The following is a 27495-nucleotide window of genomic DNA, read 5'->3' as shown; positions in this document are numbered from 1 at the left end:
TCCTGTGAATAGCCTGAAGTGCTAGATTTAGGTGCATTTGATTAATGCTTTGCCTTAGTGCATGTAAAGATTTCTTGGGTTGTGATTTTTCTCTCTTCAGAAACATAGAAGTTTGCTCTAATTTGAAAAAAAAAAAAATAATGACCAAGTTCAAAGACTGTGTACAAGACTGCACTGCAACACGTGTGCAAGGTAGAGCTAAATCTATTATTATAATAAGAAAAAAGGCTGACTCAGGGTTTCATGGGGCTTCCACACTAGGAAATTAAATATCTGTGTCTCCCAGAATGCAATGCCTGCCTCTTAAAAGAAAATAACCTATCTACTTGAAATGTCTTTTAATATTTGACAATATTTTATACAAAATATGGCAAATTTTAGAGCTTTCTGATATGCAACAATACAAAATTATATGCTTATCTGACTCTTTAATTAGCTCTCATTCTGTCTTGCATGATTTATAGCCACATGATTCCGATGTAAAAATGATGTATGGCTTCATGGAGTAGAAAGCTAGAATGGGTTCATACCTCTAGTTGTTTAATGGTTTCCCCTAACTAGGCGGCTGGTGTGCTGGAGAAGAAGAAAGCAGCCGTAAGCATCTTCTCATTTATTATGACAAGGACATAAAAGTTCATGTTGCTGTGACTTATGGTTGTTTTCCTCCTTGTCACATACACAATTCATTGGAGAGAAGACAGAATGTGGTTCTTCCATAAAGCATAAAAATAGCAGGTAAGAATAGAAATGCAGATGTAATCTTTCTTGCTCAAACTTAGTTTAATGCAGCTGTTTCACATATTTGGAACCTAGTTCTGTCTTTTTCTTGATACTAGAAAAATGGTATGCCAGAATGAATTCATTCCAGTAACAAGATGAAAACCCTTAGCAAGCTAACTTTTTGTTAGGTAAGGGTTTTGGGGGAGCGTTTATTTCAAATGGCTACTTTGACTACTTAAGTAACTTTTTTAAAGAAAGAGGTAATTGTTTGCTGTGTTACTTTTACACCTGAAGTTTCTCTAGTTATGTTCCTGTTGGTTTCAGAATATTTGGCTTTGCAATGTCTTTGATGTGGTGGTTCTGATATTCTTAACTACAATACTGTAAATTCAGATTAGTTAATCCTGGATTCTTGATAGTTTAAGTGGTCTAAGTGTGTCTTCTGGAGTGGGGAGGGGGAAAAATCAGGGGTATCACAGGACTGAACAGACTTTAGATTTGTTTTCATCTACAGAAATATAGTTTCTATTTAGAGCAGCTGCTTTCAGTAATCAGTGTGGGGGAGCCACCTGAAATACAGGTCCTTTTTATTTCGCTGTACAGCTGCATAGTTTAAGATCAATAATTATCACCTTCTGCCAAGAGTGCACTAACATTACAGGTATACCTGTTTCTAGCTTCTGTGTGAGACACACACATATATTTACATCTGAATCTGTTGCGTTTTATAGGCATTTCCTACATATTCCAGGAAGTGTCCCTTCCTTATTTCGTCTGTAGTCCTATCTCTATGGAGTCATGATGGCTAGAGCCTTTGCTGGCTCATATCTGAGAGCTGTTGTCTGTCCTGACAGATCTGTGGGTCCAATCTTTTTTTTTTTTTAATTTTTCTTTTTACTATTTCCCCCCCCTTCTTTTGAAGTTTGGACTTGCCACACAGTTCTTTAAAGACAAATAGCAGTACCTTTGCAGTTTATCTGATACTGCATATGTGAACTACTGAGTTTGTAGGTGAAGACTGGTACTTACTCCCATGATGGGAGATACCATTTCTAGCATATATTTTTGGAGTTCATAGAGGGTAATATATTGCTATTGTCAGGTGTTTATTCATTAATTGAATATTTAAGGATTTGTAGCATTTACAAGTTCTTCCTTCAAATTTCTGATCTTATCACTTTCTGTATTCATAAATATTTGTTCAGTGTTCATGGACTTCACAATCTCTTTTGGAACCAGCAGTCTTTGGGACAGTTGGTCCAGCAATTTTTAGATATTGGGGAAAAAGAAATAACAACACTTCCCCTCTTCCAAGTGTCCTCCAAGTACTGGCAGTGGGTCTAGTTGTGCAAGTGGGCTGTGCGGGTCATTCTTGTATCTTTTGCTTCTGGACATTGGAATCTTGTTATTCTTCTAGATGTCAGTAGGAGAGATACTGTGATTTGCCATTTTACATTTGAGGTTTGTGCTTTGTGATTGCAGTTAAGATGACAGAAATACAGTATTCAAGGAACTATGCAACCTTCAACAGTCTGAGGTTGTGACAAAGCTAGAGAAATTAGTGAAAAGCAAAGATTACTGCTCTTGGAAAGGTAGATCAGTCCTCTTAAGCTCTATATTTGGTGATGTGTTAGCTTGTAATTCAAGAAGTGGATTATATATTAGATGCTTTTCCAGCACCCCTGAGATTGTTGCAACTTCTGGGAAATCTCAAATAAGTTGTAATTTCTGCTAGACCTTCCAAAGAGGCTGTTTTGTAGTATGTAATAGGGATCTTGCTCAAATTACAAGGGGCATCAAAAGAACCATTTCCAGAGTAGGGTAAGGAGTATACATGCCATTTACTGAATAATCCAGAGGATATTTGATGCCAGAATGGCAAACTCCATCGTGCAATCCCCTTCATGACCTATGTGCTGCTATATAAGATGATCTGCCTCACTCCTCACAGATCTGGATGAAGACACTTTAAAGTAAAGGTTTATGTGTCAGGCTTGTATCTCAGCGGTAAAACAGAATTTTGGCCATTGTAGTGGTTCCTGATTCTCTGCATGTGTGTTAGCTCACACATCGCTGCAAGGTTGGCTGAGGTCACTGACTGAGAGCAGCTCTCTGTGTGAATGAGGGTACTATAAGAAAATGGACTTTCTTTTTTTAGTTTAGGTCATCAACTAGGAAAGAGTTTTAGTTAATATGAAATATAAGCACCTGTGCTGAGGTATTGTAAGTAAACATGTTTAGATTTGCATAAAGTAATAGCTACAGATGGTATTAAGATCATCCACCATCTTAATTTTTCTTCGGGAATGTTTTATCCAATTCTGAGTAGGCTCATCCTGGCTTAATTTGGGATATGATCAGTTATATTTTACAAGTTGATATGTTTTGTAGGGAGTTAGAAATCTAGTTACACATTTTTCTAGGTCAGAAAGAAATATCTATGTTGCTGAATATGCAAATATAATAGAGTGACACTGGTAATATCTTTATGTACAAAGGTGTTTGCATACTTGCTGTCACTGTGAGGTGATTACTGAACTATTCAATTGTTCTTGTTCCCAACTCTGGCATTTTTTGAGGTGCGGATACATTGTACCTGGCTCAAGTCATGTAAATATATTTGCCTCTGTGGGTCTGTCTTTTAGAGGGAGATTGTCGCATGCTCATTGATCCACTTGTGCAGAAACATTTGTGAGATCAGAGCCTAAGCGTATTACTGTTAAATGTAATTAGATGCTAGACTTGCACTGCAGTGAATTTCTTCCAAGTGTCACTCAAGATTAACTGAAGAACAGGAATGATTGAGGACACTTTAACTGCTGAATCTTTGGAAAACCATTCTGAAGAGTTGGACATTTTAAATGGAGAACTGAGGACCGTGGGCCATTACCATGCATAACTCATTGCTGAACAAGTTTTAAAATGTTCCTCCTTGCTTTATCAATTTTTAAAGAATATTTTTTCCTAGGAAATAATTTTATCAAAAAGTAGTATTTAAGTACTGGTATATTGCTTATTTGCTGCTGATTTTCTATATCTGAGTGATGGTGTTTGCTGATAAATCTTCTTTGTCTTTATAAGAAATTTGGAATGAGTATCTAAAAGGCAAGGTCAGTAGGATCAGATATTTCCTAACTGGAATGAAATATTCTATTGAAACAGCAAACAGAGGATGCTGTACTGGCATTGTTTAGGCTTGCTATGTTTTAGGAACCTTGGGATTAGTGTTTATCTGTCCCATAAAGGACACAAATCATTTAGATTAGAAGTAATCTGATTGTATTGAAGTACAAATTATAGCACAAAGGCCATTCAAGTGGGTTAAGTGACCAGGGTTGGTAAACACCATATGACTGCTGATTGGTCGATGAAAGAGTATTAACTGAAAGATAATGATGGATTTTAATCCAAATCTCTAAAGCGCAACAGCTGTAGTTCCCAAATGAGTTCACTCTCTGCCAGACTTTTAGGACACCGATTTATTTGTTCTCAACTACTTCTCTTGCACAAGAATTAATTTGAAATATAAGTCATTATTTCTGTATAGAATATAGCTATTCCATACGACTTTCTTTGATTAGATTTCTATTCTACTTTCAGTAAATGAGTTCACTATTATTTTTATGCACATTGGAGGAATTGCAGTGTTTTTATTTGATCTTCCGCAGTATGCTAGGATAAATTGTTGATTTGGTTTAGGAAAATCAGCTGGTGTTCTTCCTTGTTCATTCCTTCTATCAACAGAGCATGAAGTCTAGTTAAGTATTAAAAATAAAAAGGCAAGCTGAATAACTGGTGTTCCATATGAACTTGTTTCTAGAATACTTACTAAAGTCAGTGCCTAAGAATAGCAAGTGAATGCTTATCCCTGATAATTAATTATATGAATTTGTGTACTGTGCTTTGTTTCACAGGGTCTATGTGTATTTTAAAAACAGGAATTGCATTGCATAACAATGCCCCTATGCTATCCTGGGAGTGAGAATTGGCAGCTGTTTCAGGAGTACAATGTAAGATTGTTTAGGGTCTGAAATGAAAAATTTAGGCAGGCTGTATATATTAATGACCTAGGTGTTGGGGCTATACTACTTTTTTTGGTTGTTGTTGCAATAAGAACTTTGCAATGTTTCAGGTTCTATCCTAATTTTCCCCCCAAAATTCATGCTTACCCTGAAATATGCATGTTCATTAAAGGAATCAGATAAATAACTGCAAAAGAAAAGTAACTGAACTTTGTGATTCCATGGCCCATCTGTCTATTTGGTCTAGGAAGGTCAACAATAGAACAGATGAAGCAGTTTTAAATTATTGTTTACAGTCCAAGCAGGGGAAAAAGAGTTAAGGTCCTTTAAAACCATACTGTTTTTATCTTATCTGTCTTTGTATCTAAAAAATGTGCATGATTAGACCATTCCTCTATTGTTATTCAGGATCTATTCAGATAATCTAGGTAAGATATGTCCTCCAGGCAGGAGCAGGCATTAAATCAGCCTGTGTGCTGTACCTACGGACTGTTTTGAGAACAAAAATGAAATAATTAGTGCCAAAGTTGTGTTTTGTCCTTTTAATGTAGACACACCTAATGCTTTGCAAGTGTAAGTACATATGGGGCTTGTCCTTTGGATATACAGTATAATTCAAAATGCAGTTAGGGAAACTTTACCTGGTACAGAAGTTATTGAACACCTTTGCAGAACTGGGAGGACATTGTTCAGTGCATGTTGAAAGGGGACATTGAAAGCAGTTACATTACAGCAGTCTGAAATGCCTTTAGAAAATCATGATAAAAAATTCATGACCTACCTCTACTTGGTTTTGGAGCCTGTGAAGTCTCTTATTTTAATTTGTTTTCTTATAAATGTAGTAGATACTGCTTAGCTACTGAAACACAAGAATTTCCTCACTGAGAAGCTGGATAAAACAGACTTCCAATAAATGGTAACTACAGGTGCTATCTTCAGAGTTAAAACTATTTGAGTACTGGCTTGTGCATTTGGGTAACAGGATGTCTGTTTTACTGCTGCTTCATGGAAAGGGTAAAGGAAGAGAATCTGATGTGGTGCCCATATATGTTTTATATAAATATGTGCATATATATGCTTGGCCCAGCAGTATCAATGGTACATAATGGTGTCACATGTTATGCTTGCTCAAGGAGTTGTGCAAGAACTTTGGTCTGCCCGAAGTTAGGATAGGAGATGAGATAGAGTAGCCTGTTAAGTTTTGCTCCTTGTGTTGGCAGACTAAATGTGTATTACAGCTTTTGACATTTTGAATATGGTTAATCCATAGGTGATTAACTGTGTGAATTTTTGGGGTTTATGAAGCTTGGCATACCCAAAGCTGGACATGAGATTGCTCCCCTTCTCTGTATGCTTCAGTTACCTTTGGGAATTTTTGCAGTGTGAGGTACGTAAGGCTGGTATGCAATAAGAAACTCAATAAAATGAAAATGGTGACTGTTCCATTACTTTCGCCTGAGCATGTCACGATCCAATGTGAATCTTGAATATCTGTAGAGGTCAAGAGCTCCAGGTTGATCAATACCAGGATGTTGTTATACTGTGGCTGAAAGTTCTGATATAGAACCTGTAGTTGCACTGAGTTATAGATTTAGCCCTTAAGATGCTTCTTCCTCCCTAGTGCCTATTTTTGTTTTGTTTTGCTTTTATTGCTTGTTTTTTAGAAGAGATATTTCATACATCAAAGAGGGAGAGTGGGGATTAGGATGCAGCGCCGTTTACTGAAAAATATGTTGACAACCTACAACCGCCACCTGAGCCATGCCCCAGTTCAAAACATGAACAGGATTGAGGAGACTTTCACAGTGTCAGCCTAGTTCACAAAGGGTCTCTGAATTGAAGACCTCGTTGGTTGAAAGTGTTTGGAAACAGAAGCTGCTACCTCACTTGGCTTCTCAATGTCAGTTTGGATCCCTGCTCTACATTTGGGGAAATGTCTTTAGATATTAAACACAAACAAAAAACCCTTTGAAAATTGCTTCTGTCAAATTTAGAGTTCTTAGGTTTTCAATTTTTCAGATTGTTTGGCTGATGCTCATGATGCTATTTAATGACTACGCAATTTCTGAAAATAACATTTTGACTAATTTGATTCTTTTCTGGAGAAAACTGTGGTTACAAAACAAGATTTTCCAAGGGGAAGTAAAAAATCTAATTGGAAAATTTGCAGCTCTATATATTTTGAAATTTATTCTACAAACTAAGTTCTTATTAAGTTCTTAAACCAGTGAAGGACTGACAAATATTTGAAAAAAAATGAAGTGGCATTTAATTCACAGCTTGGGTTACTGACTGAGTTGTCCATTTAGCATAAGCTGAATGAATTGCAATAGCTGAGAACTCTCACTGGTACTTGTCAGTTATTTAATTGCTATACCTGATGAAACATGATTAAACAAAGAAAAAAATTGTTTTGAACATTGTTTCTAAGTACTCTGTCAAATGAAATAGTGACCCCTAACCTTCCTGCTTTTTAGGGATAAGGAAGCATTAACATTGCAATTGCAAAACTGATGAGTCTGCATCTGGAGTTCAGGGAACTGGTCTGATTCCTGCTTGTGTCGAGTTCAGACTGAGATGGGTGCAGAGAAGTGTTCTGGTCAGGGAAAAGGAGATCCTGTTGTGTTTTGAGTTTGTTTTTTTTTTTTTTTAATGGAGAGACTTCCTTAGTCTTGGAAAATAAAGGCTAATGGAAGGGGGAGGTTGTGGGAACATGGTGTAAGAGGAAACACGTGCTTTCTAGTGCATTTATGGACTGCACACGCGAGGGAAAGAGAAACTTTAAACCAATAGTCAATGTTGGCTCAGAACAAGTGCCTGGGAATCACCCTGGAAAACCTTGTATGGCCCAATACAGGTCTGATTGTCAGAGCTTTGTCCCAAAAGTGAATGTCTCTTTTTTTTTTTTTTTTTAAGTCTTGTGTTTCTTACAGTGATAAAACGTAGCAGCAGTACAGGGCTTGGCTGAGAGAACATCAGCGCTCCTGCCTTGCTGCCAGAAATATTGTCAGCTCTGAACGTTCAGAAACCCTGTCAGGTCCTAGAAGAAAATTGAAATTGGTTTCTCTTTAATTCCTTTCTAGTTTTTGAGCCTTTAGGGTTCATATTTTCAGCCATCTCTGCAAGGATTAGAGAGCTTTTTAAAAAGCTACAGTTCCTAAGGATTTTTATGACTGCATGAGCCAGGCTTAAGAAAAATACCTAATACTGCAAGATATAATTCTGAAAGCTAGCAGCCCTGAGTTGATGAGTGGAGTGTCATAAGCAACAGAGACATCAGATTCATAGATTAGTTTTTCTCAAATGAACCTTTAAAAATATTTGTTTCAAAATGTCGTGTCTTATGTCAGCACAGGAGGCATATTCAGTCCACTGGATCTTTTAAGGGAATAAGTGTGTTTAAAAACTGCCTTTTAGCAGAAATTGTGTTCTGTTATCAGCTCTTCAGCAAAATATAACTTGAGCACAGCTCAACTACGTAAGCTAGTGTGAGAGAGCGAGATCTCCTTTAATTGGGGAATCTATTAGAGGAATTGTTTATCACAAGGATGTTTTGCATTATGAAATCAACTAGGACATTGCAAAAAGAATATTTTTTAATAAAATGTTTATAAAGGTAGAAAAATATCAAATGTCTTCAAGGAATGCGAGAACTTGGACTAAAGAGTGAGATCTACTGAAATAAGATGTAAAAGTCAGCTTCACTGCAATCTTTAAGTTGCAAAAGGCTTTGAAAAGTGAATGACCCTCTCATGAGGGTAAAATAGGCTTCTGAAGGATAATTTCAGCTGTAAATGCTGAAGTAAAAGCTTCTTGTGCACTTCAGCATTTTCAAGTGCAAAAAAAATATATATTCTGCTCACATTTCCATCTTTCTGGGGGTTATATTTATTCAGAGGAGATTAACGGCCAATTTTCAGTGTGACTGCCTTCATCAGAAGTTTATCCCTTCAAAAAGTAATGTTTTTACTTTATATGGGAGCAGTATGCATGAATTTCTGTGAAGACTTCAGATTCATAGTTGTAAAATGAAACGTGGAAAAAATGCTTATATCCCCAAGGAGATGCCGGAATTGTATTCTGTGCAGGATGACAGCATAAGACTAACAGTAACTTGCGTAATTTTATTTGTCAAATCTTTTTTGTATTAAATAACTTTATTGGGGTATTGAGCTTTAATTACATCTATGATTACATGGACACAATAAAACCATGTGTCCTGCAGATAGCTGCAGCAGGATGTATAGACTGGTATCACAGTATCACAGTATCACAGTATGTTTGGGATTGGAAGGGACCTCAAAAGATCATCTAGTCCAATCCCCCTGCTGGAGCAGGAACGCCTAGGTGAGGTCGCACAGGAATGTGTCCAGGCGGGCTTTGAATGTCTCCAGGGAAGGAGACTCCACAACCTCCCTGGGTAGCCTGTTCCAGTGCTCTGTTACCCTCACTGAGAAGAAGTTCTTTCTCAAATTTAAGTGGAACCTCTTGTGTTCCAGCTTGATCCCATTGCCCCTTGTCCTATCATTGTTTGCCACTGAGAAGAGCCTGACTCCATCCTCATGGCACTCACCCTTTATATATTTATAAACATTAATAAGGTCACCCCTCAGTCTCCTCTTCTCCAAACTAAAGAGCCCCAGCTCCCTCAGCCTTTCTTCATAAGGGAGATGCTCCACTCCCTTAATCATCTTTGTTGCCCTACGCTGGACCCTCTCCAGCAGTTCCCTGTCCTTCTTGAACTGAGGGGCCCAGAACTGAACACAATATTCCAGATGGGGTCTCACCAGGGCGGAGTAGAGGGGAAGGAGGACCTCTCTCGATCTACTGACCACCCACCTTGTAATACACAAGGGCACAGTGCTGGCTCATGGTCATCCTGTTGTCCACCAGGACCCCCAGGTCCCTTTCCCCTACACTGCTCTCTAATAGGTCATGCCCCAACCTATACTGGAACTTGGGATTGTTCCTGCCCAGATGCAGGACTCTACACTCTGGTATTTGTGGTCTCTGCAGTAGAAGCAGCAGTCAGGGATGATTTAAAGCAACTGATGGCTTTACTAACACTCATTCAAAGGAGAGTAGGGAAATTTGTTGGGGAGCATGGAAAAACTCTACCTTCTGCCCCTCATTGCCTCTGGTTGCTTGCGTGGGTGGAGAGGAACGACAAGCCCTTTTCTTTGCATGTACTTTTTGCATGTACTTCACTTTGCATATACTTTCCAGATCATCTTTATTTAGATGGCCTCTACTTTTTTGTTTTTCAAGAGCTAAGCTGTCATTTGGAGGTGCCTGTTTGGTGTATTCTATTCTTGTGCCCTGCCTCTGCCCCACGTGGTGTGAATGCTGGAGGAGGTGATGCAGTTGTGCTGGCTGGAGGCGTCTTCCTTCAGCATCCGCTGCTGGGCTGCCAGCAAGATCTGCCGACACAGCCGTGTTGGTGTGGGCTGTGACACCAGGGGCTCTTACCGTGTTGGGACCCTGCAGAGACCTTCACAACCCCTGTTTCTCATTACTATGCAGTACAGATCTTTATGCTTTCTCTCTCTTGTGTCCTATTTTTCTGATGTTAGTGATTTAAAGGCAATTTGTCTGTGTTTTGAAATACTACTTCCTAAGGGGTGAGGTTTGAGCAATGCTTTTTTTTTTTTTTTAATCTGTGCAGATAGTGCTATAACCTTTACACTTGTGCAAGGGTTAATTCCCTGCCTCAGTGAAACGTCTTCATGTATTTGGTGATCTAGAAACATTTGGAAAAATGCTTCAGTGGATGTGTTTTTCGATTTTTCTCTGCTTGCTTTAGGTCTTCATCAATGTACAAAAATATATTTAATTAGAAGATTTAAGAAGAATATGTAGAAATTTTTTTATGTAGTTTGAGTGCTTAATGACCCCAGACTGGGGAAACTGCTGTATTCTCTGTTAACCATCTACAAATGTGTGACAGATGAAGTCAGTAAGAGGAAGTTCACGTGGTTTGTGAGGCAGACAGAAGTCACACTAGTTCTGCTTTTTAATTGACTTTTCTCTTCTCTGTGTATATAGCATGACAGCACATGACCAGGAATATGGGAAGAATCTATGGAGATATAGAGGTAGGAAAAGAGCTAGGGCTTGGCAAGAAATCATAAGATGGAGAACAGCTGTCAAAATTACAGCAGTAGAGAGATGCAAGGAAAGGAGGCAGAAAAAAATATCCCGTCAACAAGAAATAAAATTTCTTCAGAGAAGAAATTCAAAGAGATTTGTAAGTTCTGCAGAATTTCATCTTGTTTCTTGGTCTCAGGTTCCCTGTGGTTCCCTCTGAGCCTGTGGGCTGTTTGTACCTTTTGCTCCTGATGACAGTGAGAATCCTTTGCTGCTCTCAGGGTCTTAGAGGTGGGACCAGCAGCACGTGGTAACGTGTTCTTGATTTACGGAATGTCTGTTACAGTGCAGCTTACCCGTTATTCGTTGAGCATTTGGAGAACTGTAGCCTCCTGATGTGTCTGATCTAAAATAAACTTAAACTAACGTAGTAGGTCTCAAAAAGTCTTATAAACTTGACAGCAGATGGCACATGCTTTTTGTTTAGCACTGCATACACTATCTTGGTGGGTGGTAATTGCCTTAGGACAAATCAGTATCCCACCAGTTACCATCTGGGATGGCAGATGATATGTGGGACTGTCATGAATAAGCATTCTGATGTTTGTAAATGTCCGAAGGAAGACACCGCTTGTTAGTGCAGCAGTTGGTATGCAGTCAACACTGTGAGAAGCTCACTTTATGCAGTAATCAGCAAAAGCTGAATTGTGTGCCTTGGGTCCATCTCTTTAATATGGGTGGGTGTAATGTGATTCTTCCGTAGTTCATTCATTTTGATGGTGAACTTGAATGGCAATTATTTTGGCAGACCTTTAATCTTCATTGGTGCTTTTGTGATACAAATAATGCTGTTTCTTAGGTACAGTCAGAGGTGATGTTTAGATGCCTCGTATCAGATCATACCTGACACTAATGATGAGCACAAATGCGTGCTATAAAACATGCCGTTGCTTTGCCAGCATAGTCCAAGTTGATGGGTGAAGGGAGGTGATGATTCAGACACCAAGGTGTAAAATTACTTGCAAAAGGAGACACCATAGTTTTGTTGCAGGTGCAGTAGAAATTCCTGTCTCTTGGTCCTCGTCTGCTCCCATTCTCCCTTCTCCCAGGTGGGGGGTGCACAAACAGAAGTGTCAACCATGAAGATACCCACAGGCCACTTCCCTCATCTTCCCTGCCCCTGGCTTTATGTGCTAAGCCTCTCTTGCAGACGTATATGCTTTCAGAAATACTATTTAGACCAGTTTTGGTTGGAAGGGTCTCCTGTCATTCATGTGACAGGTTCTTTACATAGAATATTTTAGATAGTAAAGCTGCTCCCATAGGAACCGCTGTGTTGTATCAAGTATAAATGTCTTTGAAAATAAGAAATCTGTGCATCTATCATGCAATTTGCTTTATATGGCAGTTAAGACATCTGTTTTGGTTTGTGTTGAAACATGTTTTATTCTCACTTAACTGTCCTGTGTATCTGCTGAAATGTGTATGAAGCAACAATTTAACAAAATGGCATCTACTTTAGTGATTCAAATAGCTGACCTAACTATTCTTTTTCTCAGTACCTTCAGGATACTTGGTGCAGATTATCTACAAGAATGTGGGGCTTAAAATGTCTATGCAGTTTAGTGCTGTTGGAATTGCCAATGGTTCTTTGGTATGAAGGTTTTGGGGTAGGGTGATTATACTGTCTGAATCTCTTCACGTGTTTTTGCTTCTTCAGTATGATTTGCAAATAGTATATGATTTTATACAAATGAATAATAAAAGGGAAGAAAACCAAACAAAACCTCACATGAATTCTTAATTCAAGTACTACCTTTCAGCTCAAAATTAAAATGTAAAGATTAGAAGTATGTCCAAATGTTTATCAAACCCAAATTAAATTCATGGAATAGTATGGTTGCACTGGCTGTAATGCAAAAAAAAAAAAATGAAGAGGTTTTGTCTGTCGAATTTGTATGAGCAAATGCACTCATCCTAACAGGCTCTTAATTGAGGGGAGAGCAGGGTGGCTTGTCTGCAGCATGGAAGTACATGCATGTGCTATTAATATTTCTGGATCAGGGTGTGAAATGTCAGCAAAACCAGTGAAAGGCAGCCTCATTCTTGATGAATGGAAGTGTGTATTTTAATGTGTTATAAGGTAGGTATTCAGAATGGATTTTGCAGGCAGTGGTTGCTTAAAGCCTGAGGTGACTGGCAGCCTGAGTTTGAGGTCTGTGTAACTCTGCGGGTGGGCAGGAGGAATTGGTGGAGTTGAAAATATGGCCACTCCCTAAGAGGTCTCTTGGAGTTCAGTGTCAGCACAAAATATGCTTTAAACAAGGAAAACGGGAAGTGAATGATTACATTCGAGGCAATGCCAGTTTTAACCTGGTTGGTTCCTGCAGGTGACTTCAAATTAGGTGATCCATTTGCCTGTTATTATGGTCTGTCACTACCCGTTGGATAATTCTCTTATAACTTGATAATAAATCTTAAGTAGATACTAAGACAAAACATATGTTTCTTTACCTTTGCCCTATATGGGAACATTGCTTGCAATATTTGTTCTGTTCCAAAAGAGAATCAGTTCTTTACATGGATGTTGACAGTCTCTGAGGGATGACTAATCTGGGCCCATCTTTTTAGGTGCACTTTAGGGTTGATCACTACCACAGATCATACTTGAAGTTTTGAAGGAGGGTTTTCTTTTAGAATTCTTAGTGCTGTCAAGCAAGCTGACATATCTCCATCTCAAGCTATTTCTGAATGTAGCTTGTTCTTTATTCCTGCCCAACTATTATTTTCACACAGTCCTCAAAGTTCTTGCTCTTGTGTCCAAGAGCTCTTTTGCAGCATTACCAGGTTTTATCCCAAATTAATAGTTTCCAGTACAACTTACATTCAGTGCCTGGCATTGTGAGACTTATGCTATATGAACAAGAAGGCTGGCTGCTCTGCCTGGCTTTCCCTTGCGGCTTCTTTTTATGCTCAGGTGAATTCTTGACATTTTTAAGAAAGGTAGGAAAAGAGTTTTCCTTCCTGAGACCAAGGTTATATGTACTCAAAATGTGATTATGCTCACGCAAGATAAAGCAACAGCCAGGTACAAACACCCTGTGGGAATCTCCCATTTTGTCAGTGGGTTTTGATCTTTATTCACACAAGTTCATGCCTAAAACTTTCTTTTATAATTAAAATGGATGCTTCCCTAGAAGTACTTTATATCTTGTACCAGTTCTCCAATTAGTTACAATCCATTTGCTTTACAGTGAGTCTTAAGTTATCTTCTGTTTTAAGAGATGATTCTAAAACATAGAAATAATTTGTTCTTTAAAAAAACTCAATTTTTTTGTGGTCCTTTTTTTGTTAAAGGCAGGTGCAAACTATATTCTCAACATAATTTTCCTTCTATAAGTTTATTTTCAGCTCTTCTGAGTTGTAAAATCTGGTGGAGATGCATTTAATTAGTGTGTTATGTTAGTGTAGATGTTGTAATCCTCTATGGAGGAACACAAGAGGAGTTCTCTGATTTAAAAGAATACTTGATAAAATTTTTTGAAAGATACAAGTAAAGACCTCAATCTAGTAACTTTGTAGAAGTCTAGAAATTTAGGAAATAGTCTTTAAAAATTATCTTAGAGACAATATCATTCAATTTATTTCATTAAATTAGTAGTTGATAAGACAGTTTCCTAGTCTCAGGGACACAGATTGTGAAAATCAGCAAAATTTGGAATACACTTAAGAAAGCTCACTTTGTTCATTTCTACTTGGAGAAAAAAAAAGTTTTAAAAATTTTGACCTACTTTTTGAAGAATTGCTATGAAAATTACTTGTACTGTTCATGTTTAACCTTTTGAAAGCATCCAACCTTTTTTAAAAGTTATTATTATTATTTTTGGCTGGCTGTTTGGTGTTTTGGTACATGAGATATTTCAATCTTGGCTTTGTCCAAAAAAAAAAGTCACTTAAGTCTGTCTGTATTTTTTTTTCTTCCATCCTGGATGTTGCTTTAGAATTCCAGAATATTTGGGATTTAGTTCTTTGCTAGAAAGCTAAAATTTCTGGGTGAAATAAGATGTAAATATGACCTGATGCTGACTATCAGTGATGTTTGGTATGTCATGGACTCTTTTTCTTTATGAGAATGCTAAAGCAAAAAGGTTGGATTACGTGGTACTTGGCTGAATGCATTGCAGATAACCACATTGCCAGCCCTGGTGTGTTATCAGGAATGTTGTATGGATTTATACAACAGACCTGTTGATGGAGGAGGCTAAGGGAGCCGAGTTGCCATTTTCCTGGCAGGTCTATTCTCTCCAATAGATTTATGCATGTGGTAGGGGAGAACAGAAGTCTAAGATGACATACACAACCATGCACTGGATGCTTTGGGCATCTAGATGTTCTTTTACAACTAGATAAGAAAACTTGGAGCGCAAGTTACCTGAATACAAGTACTGCCTTAATGACAGATTCCTGAGTGGAAGGCACCAACTTGTCAAATGGTTACTCAAGCCAAATTGTGTTGTGATAATGCTGGAAAACTACCTGTTCCTCTTGAAGCATAATCCAAGACAGCTGTCTGGACTCCAAACTTGATTAACTTTCTTGGCAGCAGTCAGATATGTTATGTCAGGTGAGGATACATGTCTTTGGCAAATAAGTTGATGTGTAAATCTATTCTTGTTAATGTTAAGCATGCAAGAAATCTGTAAGTACAGGGGCTAAAGAATGAACCTTACAATTAGAGCTAGTGACAAACATGGGTACATGCAGCTGCAGTCTGTGATAATTTAAGCCAAGAGTGATTTTATTTACTCCAGTTTAGGTGACCTTACATTCTAGTATATTTGGTCTAATTTTAGCTTTCCCTAACATGGACAATTTCAAGGCTGGTAGAACAAAGCAAAATACTAGCTACTTGAATGTTTTCAGTTTTCTGAATTACCTTGTACTGAACAGCTAATGTTTGTGTTGTGAAACAACCATCTGTTTTTGTAGTTTAAAGAGAATCTCGCTCAAATGTTAAATATTCTAAAACATCTTAGTGAAGAGGCTGTCAGCCATTTGTCATACTACACCATTCAAAACTTTTCATGCACAAAAATAGCAAGCTGACTTCTTATTCCTCTTTGCATTGATAAACCAGCATTGAAACACAGACTAAAAAATTACTTAACCGGATTTGGTCAGTGTGCCATGATTAACTGATTATTCTTTATCTGTCACAAGGAATAAAAATGCATTCACTTTTCTGAACTATCCAGTTTTTACTGTAACTTTGAATTAAAACATTTTATGTGCTTTGTGAGCAGAGATGAAAGAGATAAGGAAGACTTGATCACACGTGTATGCATGGGTAATAAATAGTTTGACAGGTGGGAGCATTGCAGAGTATGATGCCTCCTTGAGGAATTTCAGAACAAGATGAAGATTGAACATGGCAGTTCTCTGTTTTGATTTGTACTGAAAGAAAGAGGAACACATCTTCTGAAAGGAAACTGGTCCCTTAAACATATGGGGGATTTTTCAAGGTTGGCTTCAAAATAGTCTCTAGTGCTTTTTTTAACACTGTCGGATACTGTGTACCAGGCACTGTGCATATGCTGTTCACCACAGTATCCCAATAGAACTTGTTGCCCAGATGGTGCAAACCATATGCCTCTCAATAGTTTATCTATGTTTGGGAAATACTGTCTAAAAATATAAGAAAGGTCATAAGACTTCTCAAAACCAGCTCTAGTGAGTTTCTTTAAAGTAACGCTCTGGTGGGTTTCTTTGTTTATTTGGTTTTTGGTGTATATGTGTGTGTTTTATGGCAGAGATGGGGAACTTGCTCCAGTGCAAGACCTCAGCTCATAGGGTGTGCACGTAGAGTTCCCTGGTCCAGCTGCATAGATAGGTTTTCCCATAGAGGTGATTAAGAGGTGTACAACACAAGGCTCACTCAGTCTTGGGTCTCTCCCTTTTTCTTTTCCCCTCCCCACCGCTCCTCCACCCTTTTTTGGAAATCAAACAATATAGAAAGCCAGTTAATTTTCGTATTTGTTCCTCTGTCTTAGGTGTAATTCATTTGACTGTTTCCAAAGGCTAAATGAGAAAATTCTCTTTGTCCATATGTAAGTTGTCAAAATGTGTTTTCACTTTTGCTTACCTGGCACAGATCCACAGAGGAACGGCAGTCTAATTACATTTCCAGCATAGTGGTTCTTTGAAGTATCAACTAATTAGGAATGGGCATTGCAAAAGTTTAGACCAGCACTCCGGAGAAGAATGCTTCATGTAACCATCACTAATTCATTAGGATAACCAAAGCTTATTTCCTTTGAGTAAAGATTTGCACATTCTCACCTACAGCAGTGTACTATATATAATACTTCTTTGTAGCTCCTCTGAAAGCACAACTCTGTTTAAAAGTAAATTAGCTAAATTGAAAGGCTAATTGCCTTGAGCTTCAAGTACAAAGGATGTCCATGCTTAGATTTCTTTGGCAGCTGCAAGAGGCTGGGAAGATGTGGTTTCAGAAATCCTAACAGGGTATCTCATGACACCTAAGAATTTTAATGTGGTGTCATAAATCACTAATTTATTCTTGCTTCAGTATTGCTTGCAGAATCTATTTGGATAGATCACAGTTCTGTGTACTGGGGAAGAAATGTGATGGAGAGGACAACATGTATAGTCTGGTAACAGTTTATGTCAAATACTTGAAAAGCTCTAATACTTGCATTGCTTCCTCTTATGATTTTGATCACAGTAAAAATGAGTATACCTGGTTTGAGGCAGAACTTACTTTTGCCAGAGAAAGAAGTAAACTTTCAAGTACCTATGAAAGATGAATAGGGCAAACAATCCCTCTATGGACTTGGATTTTTCTGGATCCTTTCAGCTGGACTGTTTCCAAAATAATTGAATTTCTTCTTTGTTTCCTGCTTCTTTTTCTTGTTTTCACATTCTCACCTTTCAATTTTTCATTGAGTCCAGTCCTCTCTGTAGTTGAGTAAATACAGCTACGGTAATATCACACTACCTTTGTAATGTGTGTGTCACTCCAGTATGATTCACAGAATCATGTACTTTTTGTATGGGACACTTTAATTTGTAGATATTGTTATATATCAGCCACTGCTGAGACATGACCTACACTCTGCTGTATCCAGGTTATAGAAAAGTGGGAGCTCACAAAATTGATCTATTGTATTTTCCCCATATGATAATTTCCATCCTTTCTCCCTTTAAATGAACTTGTAATCTTGTTTTTAGTCTTAAACCTACTTCTAAATACTTCACCATCCCATATATCACTGTTACTCTAAATGGTTTGCTTGATTTTTGCGGAATATAATGGTCATGTAACTTAATTCTCAATTCACTGCCTGTAGTCTCAAGTAGCTGCTTCTGTTACATGATGTTATTGTGCCATGTGTAAGCCTCAGGAATGAAATGGCCTCATTTTATATCTGACTCCTGGTGAGTGAGAATAAGTAGCATCCAGAATTCTTCAAAATCTGTCTGCAATGAAAAGCTCTTTTTTGAAGGAGACACATGCCAGATGCTTGCTTGCATAAATTTGAGTGACTAGGAAATGTAGCAAATGGGAGGAATGCTCAAGTTTGTTGTGTGTTTTTTTTTTTTAATTACAATTTAATGTGTATGTACAAGTTTCTTTCCTAAGTGTAAAGCATTCATACAGCCTTCCAAAGAAAGGTTACCTCTGACAAAATATATCTGCATTCATGAGAGATTCTTAAAATGACTCAATGCAGAATTGTTCTGTATATTCTAGATCCAGGGCATTTCAGACTGTATTTTTAAAGGTGTGTTTTTCCAACCCTAACTGCAAAGAAGAAAGGAGGGAGACAGACCGACCTTTTAAATACAAATGGGATCTTTCATGTAATATTTTGTTTTTTGAACAAATACGTACCCTACAAAAAAGTGATCAGTTATTGTAAAAGATGTACTACTGTGTGGGAGACAAGCTCACTTTAAAATCTCAGTGGATATTTGCCACCAACATTTTCTTATTAAACAATTTAGAAGGGCCTGGGCAAGGCTTTTCAAACACTGATGATTTGCCATACCAAATGTAATAAACAATTCTAAGAGTTAGAGATGTTTGTTCATTAAAGCTTAGAAACAACAATTGCGATGGACTGTGCTTCCCCAGGGGTTTATGGAGTCACCTAACTTGTTCGGGCAAGCTTTAGAACAAATTCTGCAGGAATATGAGCGCAGTCCAGAAGTGGTACTAGTGCAATATGTAGATGATCTCTTGTTAGCAGGGCAAGATGAAGAAGTGGTTAGACAAGAAAGTATTAAATTATTAAATTTCCTTAGTCTACAGGGACTCAAAGTGTCAAAGACCAAACTCCAGTTTGTTGAGCAAGAAGTGAAATATCTAGGACACTATTTAAGCAGGGGGACCAAACATTTGGACCCAGAAAGAGTAAATGGGATCTTGTCATTGCCAGCCCCAAAGTCTAAACGACAGATAAGACAAATATTAGGACTAACTGGATACTGTAGACAATGGATTGAAAATTATACAAAGAAGGTAAAATTTTTGTATGAAAAATTAACACAGGAAAAACTGATACAATGGACGCAACAAGATGAGGAACAATTTGATTGCATAAAGAAAGAGCTGATAAGTGCCCCTGTGTTGAGCTTGCCAGATATACGGAAACCATTTTATTTGTTCACTAATATAGATGCAGGGACTGCATACGGGGTCTTGGCACAAGAATGGGCTGGACATAAAAAACCAGTAGCTTGTTTATCTAGATTGTTAGACCCCGTTAGCAGGGGTTGGCCAACATGCCTACAAGCAATAGTATCAGCTGCATTACTAGTAGAAGAAGCACAGAAAATAACATTTGGAGGAGAATTACATGTTTTGACACCACATAATATACGAGGGGTTTTGCAACAAAAATCTGATAAATGGATAACAGATTCTAGGTTGTTAAAATACGAAAGTATTTTAATTGAATCTCCTAAATTAACCCTAGAAATTACTTCCTTGCAGAATCCCCGCACAGTTCTTATGTGGGGAATTTAGCGAACAATTAACACGATTGTTTGCAAACAATTGAAGAGCAAACAAAACTAAGACCTGACTTAGAAGAAGAGGAATTGTCAGAAGGAGAAAAATCGTTTGTAGATGGCTCCTCTCGAGTAATTGAAGGGAAACGTAAATCAGGATATGCGATAATAAACGGAAGAACTAATAAGGTCTTAGAATCAGGGCCATTAAATCCTGGGTGGTCAGCACAAGCCTGTGAGTTGTATGCCGTTTTAAGAGCCTTACAATGGATCGGCACGGGTAGTGGAACTATATATACGGATTCGAAGTATGCATTTGGAGTAGTACATACATTTGGTAAAATTTGGGAAGAACAAGGGTTGATAAATTCCCAAGGAAAAAACTTAATACATCAGGAATTGATCACACAAATCTTGCAAGAAAAAAGAAAACCTAGAGCAATAGCAGTGGTTCATATAAAGGGACACCAGAAAGGCCTGAATCCCATTATTAGGGGAAATAACCTTGCAGACGAAGAAGCAAAAAGGGTGGCCTTATTAAATCTTAAAGGATTGACTTATGAGCTGCCAGATCCAAAGAAATTAAGAGAAAATTGCCCTAATTGCGGACAAGGAACAGAAAGGGAAAATGATTTCCCTTGCTATGAGTGCTGGAAAGAGTTTAACATAGACGCTATTCCCTGTATTTGTCTTGGGCTAAAAGATAGACAGTGTCCTAGCCATCCACGCTCAAATATATATGTCTTTAGTAGCGTAGAAAAATAAAAGCTAACCAAACTAGGAGCAAAGCAGCAAGGTGAACAATGGAGATTAGAAGATGGGAGAGAAGTAGTTCCCAAAGTAACTGCGGTCGGTATAATGAACAGGTTACATGATATTACGCATTGGGGAACGCAAGCATTAGTAGATCAATTTGCCACAAAATATACTTGCATAGGAGCATATAACATAGCAAAATGTACTGTTGAAAGGTGCCTTACATGCCAGAAAGTAAATAAACAACAAATAAGGAAACGAGTTCCCGGCGGAAGGGAACTCACATACCAGCCATTCTCAAGAATACAGATTGATTTTACCGAGTTACCAAAGGTCGGGCGATACCGCTATTTATTGGTGCTTGTAGACCATCTCACGCACTTTGTGGAGGCATTTCCAACAACTAGGGCCACTGCTCGTACGGTAGCAAAAATATTGTTAGAAGAAATAATTCCCCGATATGGAATAACCGAAGCTATCGATTCCGACCGGGGCCCACATTTTACATCAAGAATTATTACAGAAATCTTTCAGGCACTAGGTACTGACTGGCAGTATCATACTCCATGGCATCCACAAAGCTCGGGAAGGGTCGAACGAATGAATGGAGAAATAAAAAAGCAACTTACTAAATTAATGATAGAGACTAAGATGTCATGGGTAAAATATTTGCCCCTAGCACTGTTAAACATAAGGACCCAGCCGAGAACAGACCTCGGAATATCACCCTTTGAAATGTTATATGGAATGCCATTCGATTTAGAAACACCACAAGATCACCCAAAAGTGAGTGATTTTTCAGATGAAAAATTACTTAGTGCAGTTGTTGAAGCGAAGGAAATACCTTTGGGAAAAAGGGTTGGTGGTACAGCGTCCACCTCTGGACATAAAAATACATACGCTAGAACCTGGAGATAAGGTACTCATAAAAACATGGAAAGAAACATCATTAACCCCTCGATGGGAGGGACCTTATGTTGTTTTACTCACTACAGAAACAGCCATCCGAACTGCCGAAAAGGGGTGGACACACACCAGCCGAGTTAAAGGTCCAGTCAAGACTAACACCTGGACTACAGAGCTCACAGACGAGCCTCTGAAAGCTAAACTACGGAAACAATAAATGGACTTGGGCTTGTCGAATCATATCGTGCAAATACAGAAAAACGATAAAGTTGTTTATGAATATCCGATTTGTAAAAATCATAGAGTTAGATGTATTAATATAAGTTGTAATTGTTATCCTAGTTATATGCTTTAGGTGCATAGTGCACTGAAACAATTAGTGGTTGCATTGTGCGTATAAACAAAGGCATGGAGAGCAAAAGCATTCAGGGTTTCCTGAAGAATATTCTTGCTGCTGAGAAGATGGTTTACCCCGTGGCTCGAAGCAACCGAGTCGACGGGCGAGGCAGAGGAATAAGAAACGGTGGAAACGAGCCTGAGTGGAACTATGCCAAAATATTGACTGAGCTACCCCAACGTTAAGCGGCACACTCAGGCACTAACTAAAAAGCAAGGAGGAATGAGCCAGAGTCAATGCATCCCAATCTGGTACACTATGTTGATGTTACCGTATTAGTTAAAGCAAAGTATGAGCAGTTACCCAATCAAGACGATACTGAGGGATTTGTATTAAGTAGTCAAGAATTACAACGCTTTAATGAACAAAATAAGTAAAAAAAACAAAAGGGGGGAAATTGTAATAAACAATTCTAAGAGAGATGTTTGTTCATTAAAGCTTCTTAAAAGGAAACGCTCAGGGATTATTGTGCAACACGGGAAGCCCCTGCCCTTTGTTATGCAATTGCCTTAAATGTTCGATCCTCTAAAGGTGGGGGGTGGGGGGGGGGGGGGCAGGGGTAGGTGAGAACAGCCTGGCAACAGAGGAGAAGATAGGTGAGAACAGCCTGGCAACAGAGGACACAGTCGCAGAAAGAACGACTGATGTGGCACCCTGAGCAACGAACCCGGGACTGTCGGCCCTATAAAAAGTTCGGAAGAAGTTTTTCCCGCACGCACGCTCGGAGGAGCAGAGAGACTCCCCAGCCGCCCAGTGCTATCTTTGCTTATTCCGTCAAAATCCATCGGGAATAAATTTCTGTTATTCAAGTTAATTTCGAGTCAAAATTTATTACACCAAATGTTCAGTTCTCTGAAATCCCAGGAAGATGAGGGCTGCTACTTCTGCATGGCAGTAGGCAGACTTCTGAGGGTTGGTGTGGTTTGGTTTCAGGTCCTCTCCAGGGTCGGACTGGTCAGAGCGTGCTGCTGCTAATGCCAAGGTTAAAGATACTCCATGTAGGTAATTTTTTAGAAGTGCTTTGCATCTGCTACTCCCAGCGGTTGTTGGGAGATCAGTGCTGCTTATCATCAGGTCACCTTTTAATTTAGATGCAGAGCTTTAGGCAATCAGGGTTTTTTAAAAAATTCAGCTTTTGGTTCTTAGTGCTTAAATTAGTAGCAAGAGATTGCTTTAAGGACTCATTTGTCTGTTAATGCAACTAGGACAGTACTTTGTAGTAAAGATGAGTTTAAAACTATTTCTGTTTATAAAAACAAAAGTGAAATTTGGACAGTGGTTTCTTTGTTTGTCTGAAGGTTAATTTTCTTTCTAGACTGGCAGCTGGGATGCTGCCTTAGGGTGTAGATGTGGTGTCTGAATCCTTGCTATGCTCAGTTGTTCTTTCCGGGTGTGTCCATATTGAAAACATTTTTGGTCATGTCAGGAGTGCACTTGTGAGGCAAGTATTCTGTTTTTTCCCCATTAACCCTGCTCTGGTTCATATTTCAGCAGTCTCAGACTTTACCACCTGACAGGTTTTGTATCTTTGGGTTAAAGTAAACCAAAACATGCAGTCCAGGAGTGTGTGTATCTTGTGCTGCAGTTATAATGGGCTAATGCAGTACCAGGCTGGTGCTTTCCAAAATAAGCCCCCTTGGAAAGGTTCTGGTGCTGTTACAGGTGCTCAGCAGCAGCTGTCTGCTCCATCAGTCTGACTCCTGGTCTGCACAGCTTCCTGATGCAGATATTCACCTGCCACTTTTCCATTCTATCCAAACCAAGTTTCGTGAAGATCTTACATTAATAGGTTATTGAAATAATTACGGAATACTCTTTTGAGTTATTGTTCGCTTTCTGTAACCAAACTTATGAGATTTCTGACAAGCCAGGATTTTTAAACAGTTACCTCTTTTATTATTAAATAATTATGTCTGCATGTTTATAGCATCTAAAACAATGTAATATAAAAATACTTTTGTTTCAAAACCTTTGACTTCAGGGAACAAAAAATACAACAGTGCTGTCGAAATAAAAATATACAGAAAACAAAGTGAATAGGGAAAGTTATTTATGGTTTAAAAATACATTGAAAAGTAACAAATACCAAAGCTCTAAGTAGATTAAATTTTCAGATGAAAATGCCATCTAAGCTCAGCTGAGTCAAGGATCTTGGTTGCTTGCCTTGAAATATGATACTTACACTTAAATGATTTAGTGTGACAGTGTCTAGCCTGGGTTTTCAGGATCATTAGTATTTTGTTTTTAAAAGCAATTAGGTATCTGGATCCAACTTTTTTTTTTAATAATTATTTTTTGTTTTAATATTTGATGTGATGTATATCTTAATGAATGTATTGTTATATTTTTTTGTTTATTTGATGACAGAGCTGTCAGTTATAGGAAACAAATATATGACTATGAACTCTGTTTATTTAGAATACTTGATCGGTGAATCATGCTTGAGGAGGAATGTGTACAAATTTTAAGCATGGGCTAGAGTCAGGAATGTGGTGAAATACTCCATTCCACCATAGAAACGACTCTTTAAATAACCTATTTATGAAGTTGTTTCCATTTACATACCTGTGCCAAAGAACCAAACAGACTTTCTTCTGTTAATACACTTGTCTGGATAATGAGAGGAGTATTTCAGTATTTCTTGTGAACATTGCATTGTTTTGGGGAGGATTGTTCCAACTGCATTTGCATGTGTTTTGTGTGCATAGTAGTGTTCTCTCTTGGTCCTCCTGTCTGGCAGAGTGGTAGGTTTCCACAAAGATCTGGCCTGAAAAAAGGACCTTGCATTTGAAGCCTCTTTGCTTCTGAGAGCTGAATTATGGGTACTCTGTTACCTCAAAAGAGCTGCTCTTCTGCACAGCTCTCTGAGCCAACCTTTGGTTGATCCAGAATATTTGGATGGTGGTGGGAAGGAGTAAAGTGTAAACAGCAAGTTGTTTAGCCAAGAAAACATTTTTTTTTTCTATTTGATTTATCCTGGTCCCTTCTCCTTCTTACAAAGAGCCCTCCCTGCCGCCTTCTCTACTGGTTTAGCAGCATACCTTAAATAAAATACACCCCTCCCCCCTGGTATATAAAACAGTTCTTTGTGCAGCTTGGTTCATTTATCATTATGAAGTTTTTATTCTGTAGAGACAAGTACGTATTTCAGGCTATTGGACTGTTGTCCAGGGACTGTCATTTGCTGTGTATTTGTGTAAATCCCATAAGACTAACTTCTGCTTGGCGTTAAATAGTTGTGTTTGGGGCAGTGGGTCCTGCTATGGACATTGGAAAGTGAAAAGCTCGGGAACAAGTGTTTAGTGAGGGGGAGGAAAGATATTTGAAAGTAGTCTTAACCTCTGCTAGAGATGCAATAATAAACCTACTTTAAAATAGAGAGCTTGCAGAACAAAATAATGAGTTGTTGTGAGTTGTTGTTGCGTGCAGACTGTGATGTATTGCAAACTTATTATGTCTGAGCTCTGTGGTGTGTCACAAATGAATGTATTTCTCTATTAAGCAATGCCTCTGCAACTTGGAACTGGTCTTTGGTTCACGTTGTATGTAATTTAAAAAATAAAATGCTGATATAGTAAAAAAGATTATGATTAGTTGGCTTCTAGTAACAATTTTGTCTGTTTGCTTTGTAGATATGAAGCATCCATTAAGTCCTGACCACGTCTTTGAAGATGGGATTATGAATCAAGCAGCTGTTCTACGAGGCTTTGAAGAAAAAGGACTGAGGAATGACAGACAGGACTACCAATTAAGCAAAGAAAAAAGGAAGATACTGTTTTCCTTCTGCGAAGTGTGCAATATACAGCTGAACTCTGCAGCACAAGCTCAAGTTCATTACAATGGGAAGTCTCACCTGAAAAGAGTGAGGCAGCTAAACAATGGAAAACTCCCTACAAGTCCAGCTCCTGGCACTTTGTTTGCAAGTACCAGCACAGGTACATGACTCATATGAAATGTCGGGCTTTGGTCATATCTCAGGAAGCTTTTAAGCTCTACCTTCCCCATCAAACATAAAGTTTAAACTTAACTCTTGGTATTACTTTATATTTTAATAATATTTGCCATGTCCAGAATTACTAGAGTAATTCTCTTCTTGTGAAGCCCACTCGGATTAAGGCAACATTGTTTTAATGCATGATTCATGGCTGTGTTTGGCCTTGTGTAGTTGAGATATGGTCTATTTAAAAGTAGCTGTTGTGGGTTCAAATAGTCATGTATTTTGTCATCTGCATTTATTCCCAAAAGAAACTTCTGAAAGGATGCTGCGGGTACACGAGAAGCTTTTAAAAGAAATGTAGTGGTGGGAGATGGAGGAGGAGAGTTGGAGTTTACAGGTCTGACCCTTTCATTGTTTCTGCTTTCAGTGGTCTGGGTTTAATTACTCTCATTCAAGTGAGAAGTACTTTGAAATAATACTTTCTACTGACTGGGCAAAACAAAGCTCCCAAATGTTTGGTCAAAATGCATTTAACATGCATAATATAAAGGTGCAAAGCACATAATGTGCTTTTTTGTTCCATTTTTTAATTTCAATGTTAGTTCATAGCTATTCTGAGAAACATATAGTATTTCCTTCTCTATGCATAGAAGAAAGTGAACACACAGAACAAATGATTCAATCTTGTATAATTGTACAGGTAAGGATGTTATGACTCTCCTTTTCTAAGGGGTCCTGGTTTGCCACATAGTCTCTTGCTTAGATGTTCATAGTTTAAAGATTGTGCTGCAGGATGATCCCTTTTTCTGTGATGTTCCAACAGCACTGAAGAAAATTTGTTAGAGCATTTTAAGGATGCTTTTCTTACTGATAGTTGAATGAAAAAGAAGAATCTATTTCATTTTGTTAAAGAAAGCTCAGGGGCATTTGACATTCTGTAGTATCTTAAAGGGCCAAAGTACATCTTAAAACCTACTCTTTACATTTCAAGAAAGTATAGCAAGTCATTCTTTCTGGCTTTGAGATAAAGTGCTGCAAGTTTAAGTCATTATTGTCTACAGAAGCAAACGTTACTGCTTATTAACAGTTGGCATTGATGAAGTAACATCTCAAATCTTCATGAAAAAAGCTTTATTAATTTTATTATAGTTTTTTTTTTAATTATTATTATTAGCCACATGGGGGGATTTGCTTTGGGTTCTTTTGTTTGTATAGAAACAATCAAATGTGCATTAAAGTTTGTTAAGCTTTTTTCTCTGCTTTTGATTCTTGTCAACTGAATTTGCGTTTTCTTGAAGTCTGTGGTATTGTCTGATTTAGAAACAGGTAGTGTAAGGGTAACACTTGGGTATGGCCTGTGGTCCAAAAGGTTAAATTCCTGTTGAATAACACCTTAATTACTTAATTGTGTGCATTATTAAAATAAATTAGTATCTATGAGACATTCAAATTTAACCTAAATTCCTCTGTATGCTGATAGAAAACATTAGAAATGTTTGCACTGTATGTTTTCTGTTGCTTTTGTCAGCTGGACTCCTGTATCTGATGCCTTTGCAGTCATTCCTGGGAATCACAGCTGATGCTCTGGCACCATTGCTCAAGGAATGCTCTGATGCTGAGGATATTTTACATTT

The 27495-nt window shown here is 38.1% G+C and overlaps 1 protein-coding gene across 2 annotated transcripts in view; it reads left to right on the top strand.

The window, feature by feature from the left end:
- The window catches only part of ZNF385B (zinc finger protein 385B), a 158630-nt gene that overhangs the window by 10183 nt on the left and 120952 nt on the right, over positions 1-27495 (top strand). Inside the window, exon 2 of one of the 2 annotated variants that reach the window (XM_065841452.2) lies at positions 25557-25859. In XM_065841452.2, the coding sequence (XP_065697524.1) occupies positions 25559-25859 (301 nt within the window). In that variant the 5' untranslated portion in view covers positions 25557-25558. Of the gene's footprint in view, positions 1-25556; positions 25860-27495 lie in introns of those variants that run through there. The other variant, XM_071811154.1, reaches the window with a different exon arrangement.

The sequence above is a fragment of the Patagioenas fasciata genome, chromosome 7 (genome assembly GCF_037038585.1).
Source record: "Patagioenas fasciata isolate bPatFas1 chromosome 7, bPatFas1.hap1, whole genome shotgun sequence".
Taxonomy (NCBI): domain Eukaryota; kingdom Metazoa; phylum Chordata; class Aves; order Columbiformes; family Columbidae; genus Patagioenas; species Patagioenas fasciata.
Note: the sequence above shows the minus strand (reverse complement) of the source record. Positions and strands in the feature narration are given on the sequence as shown.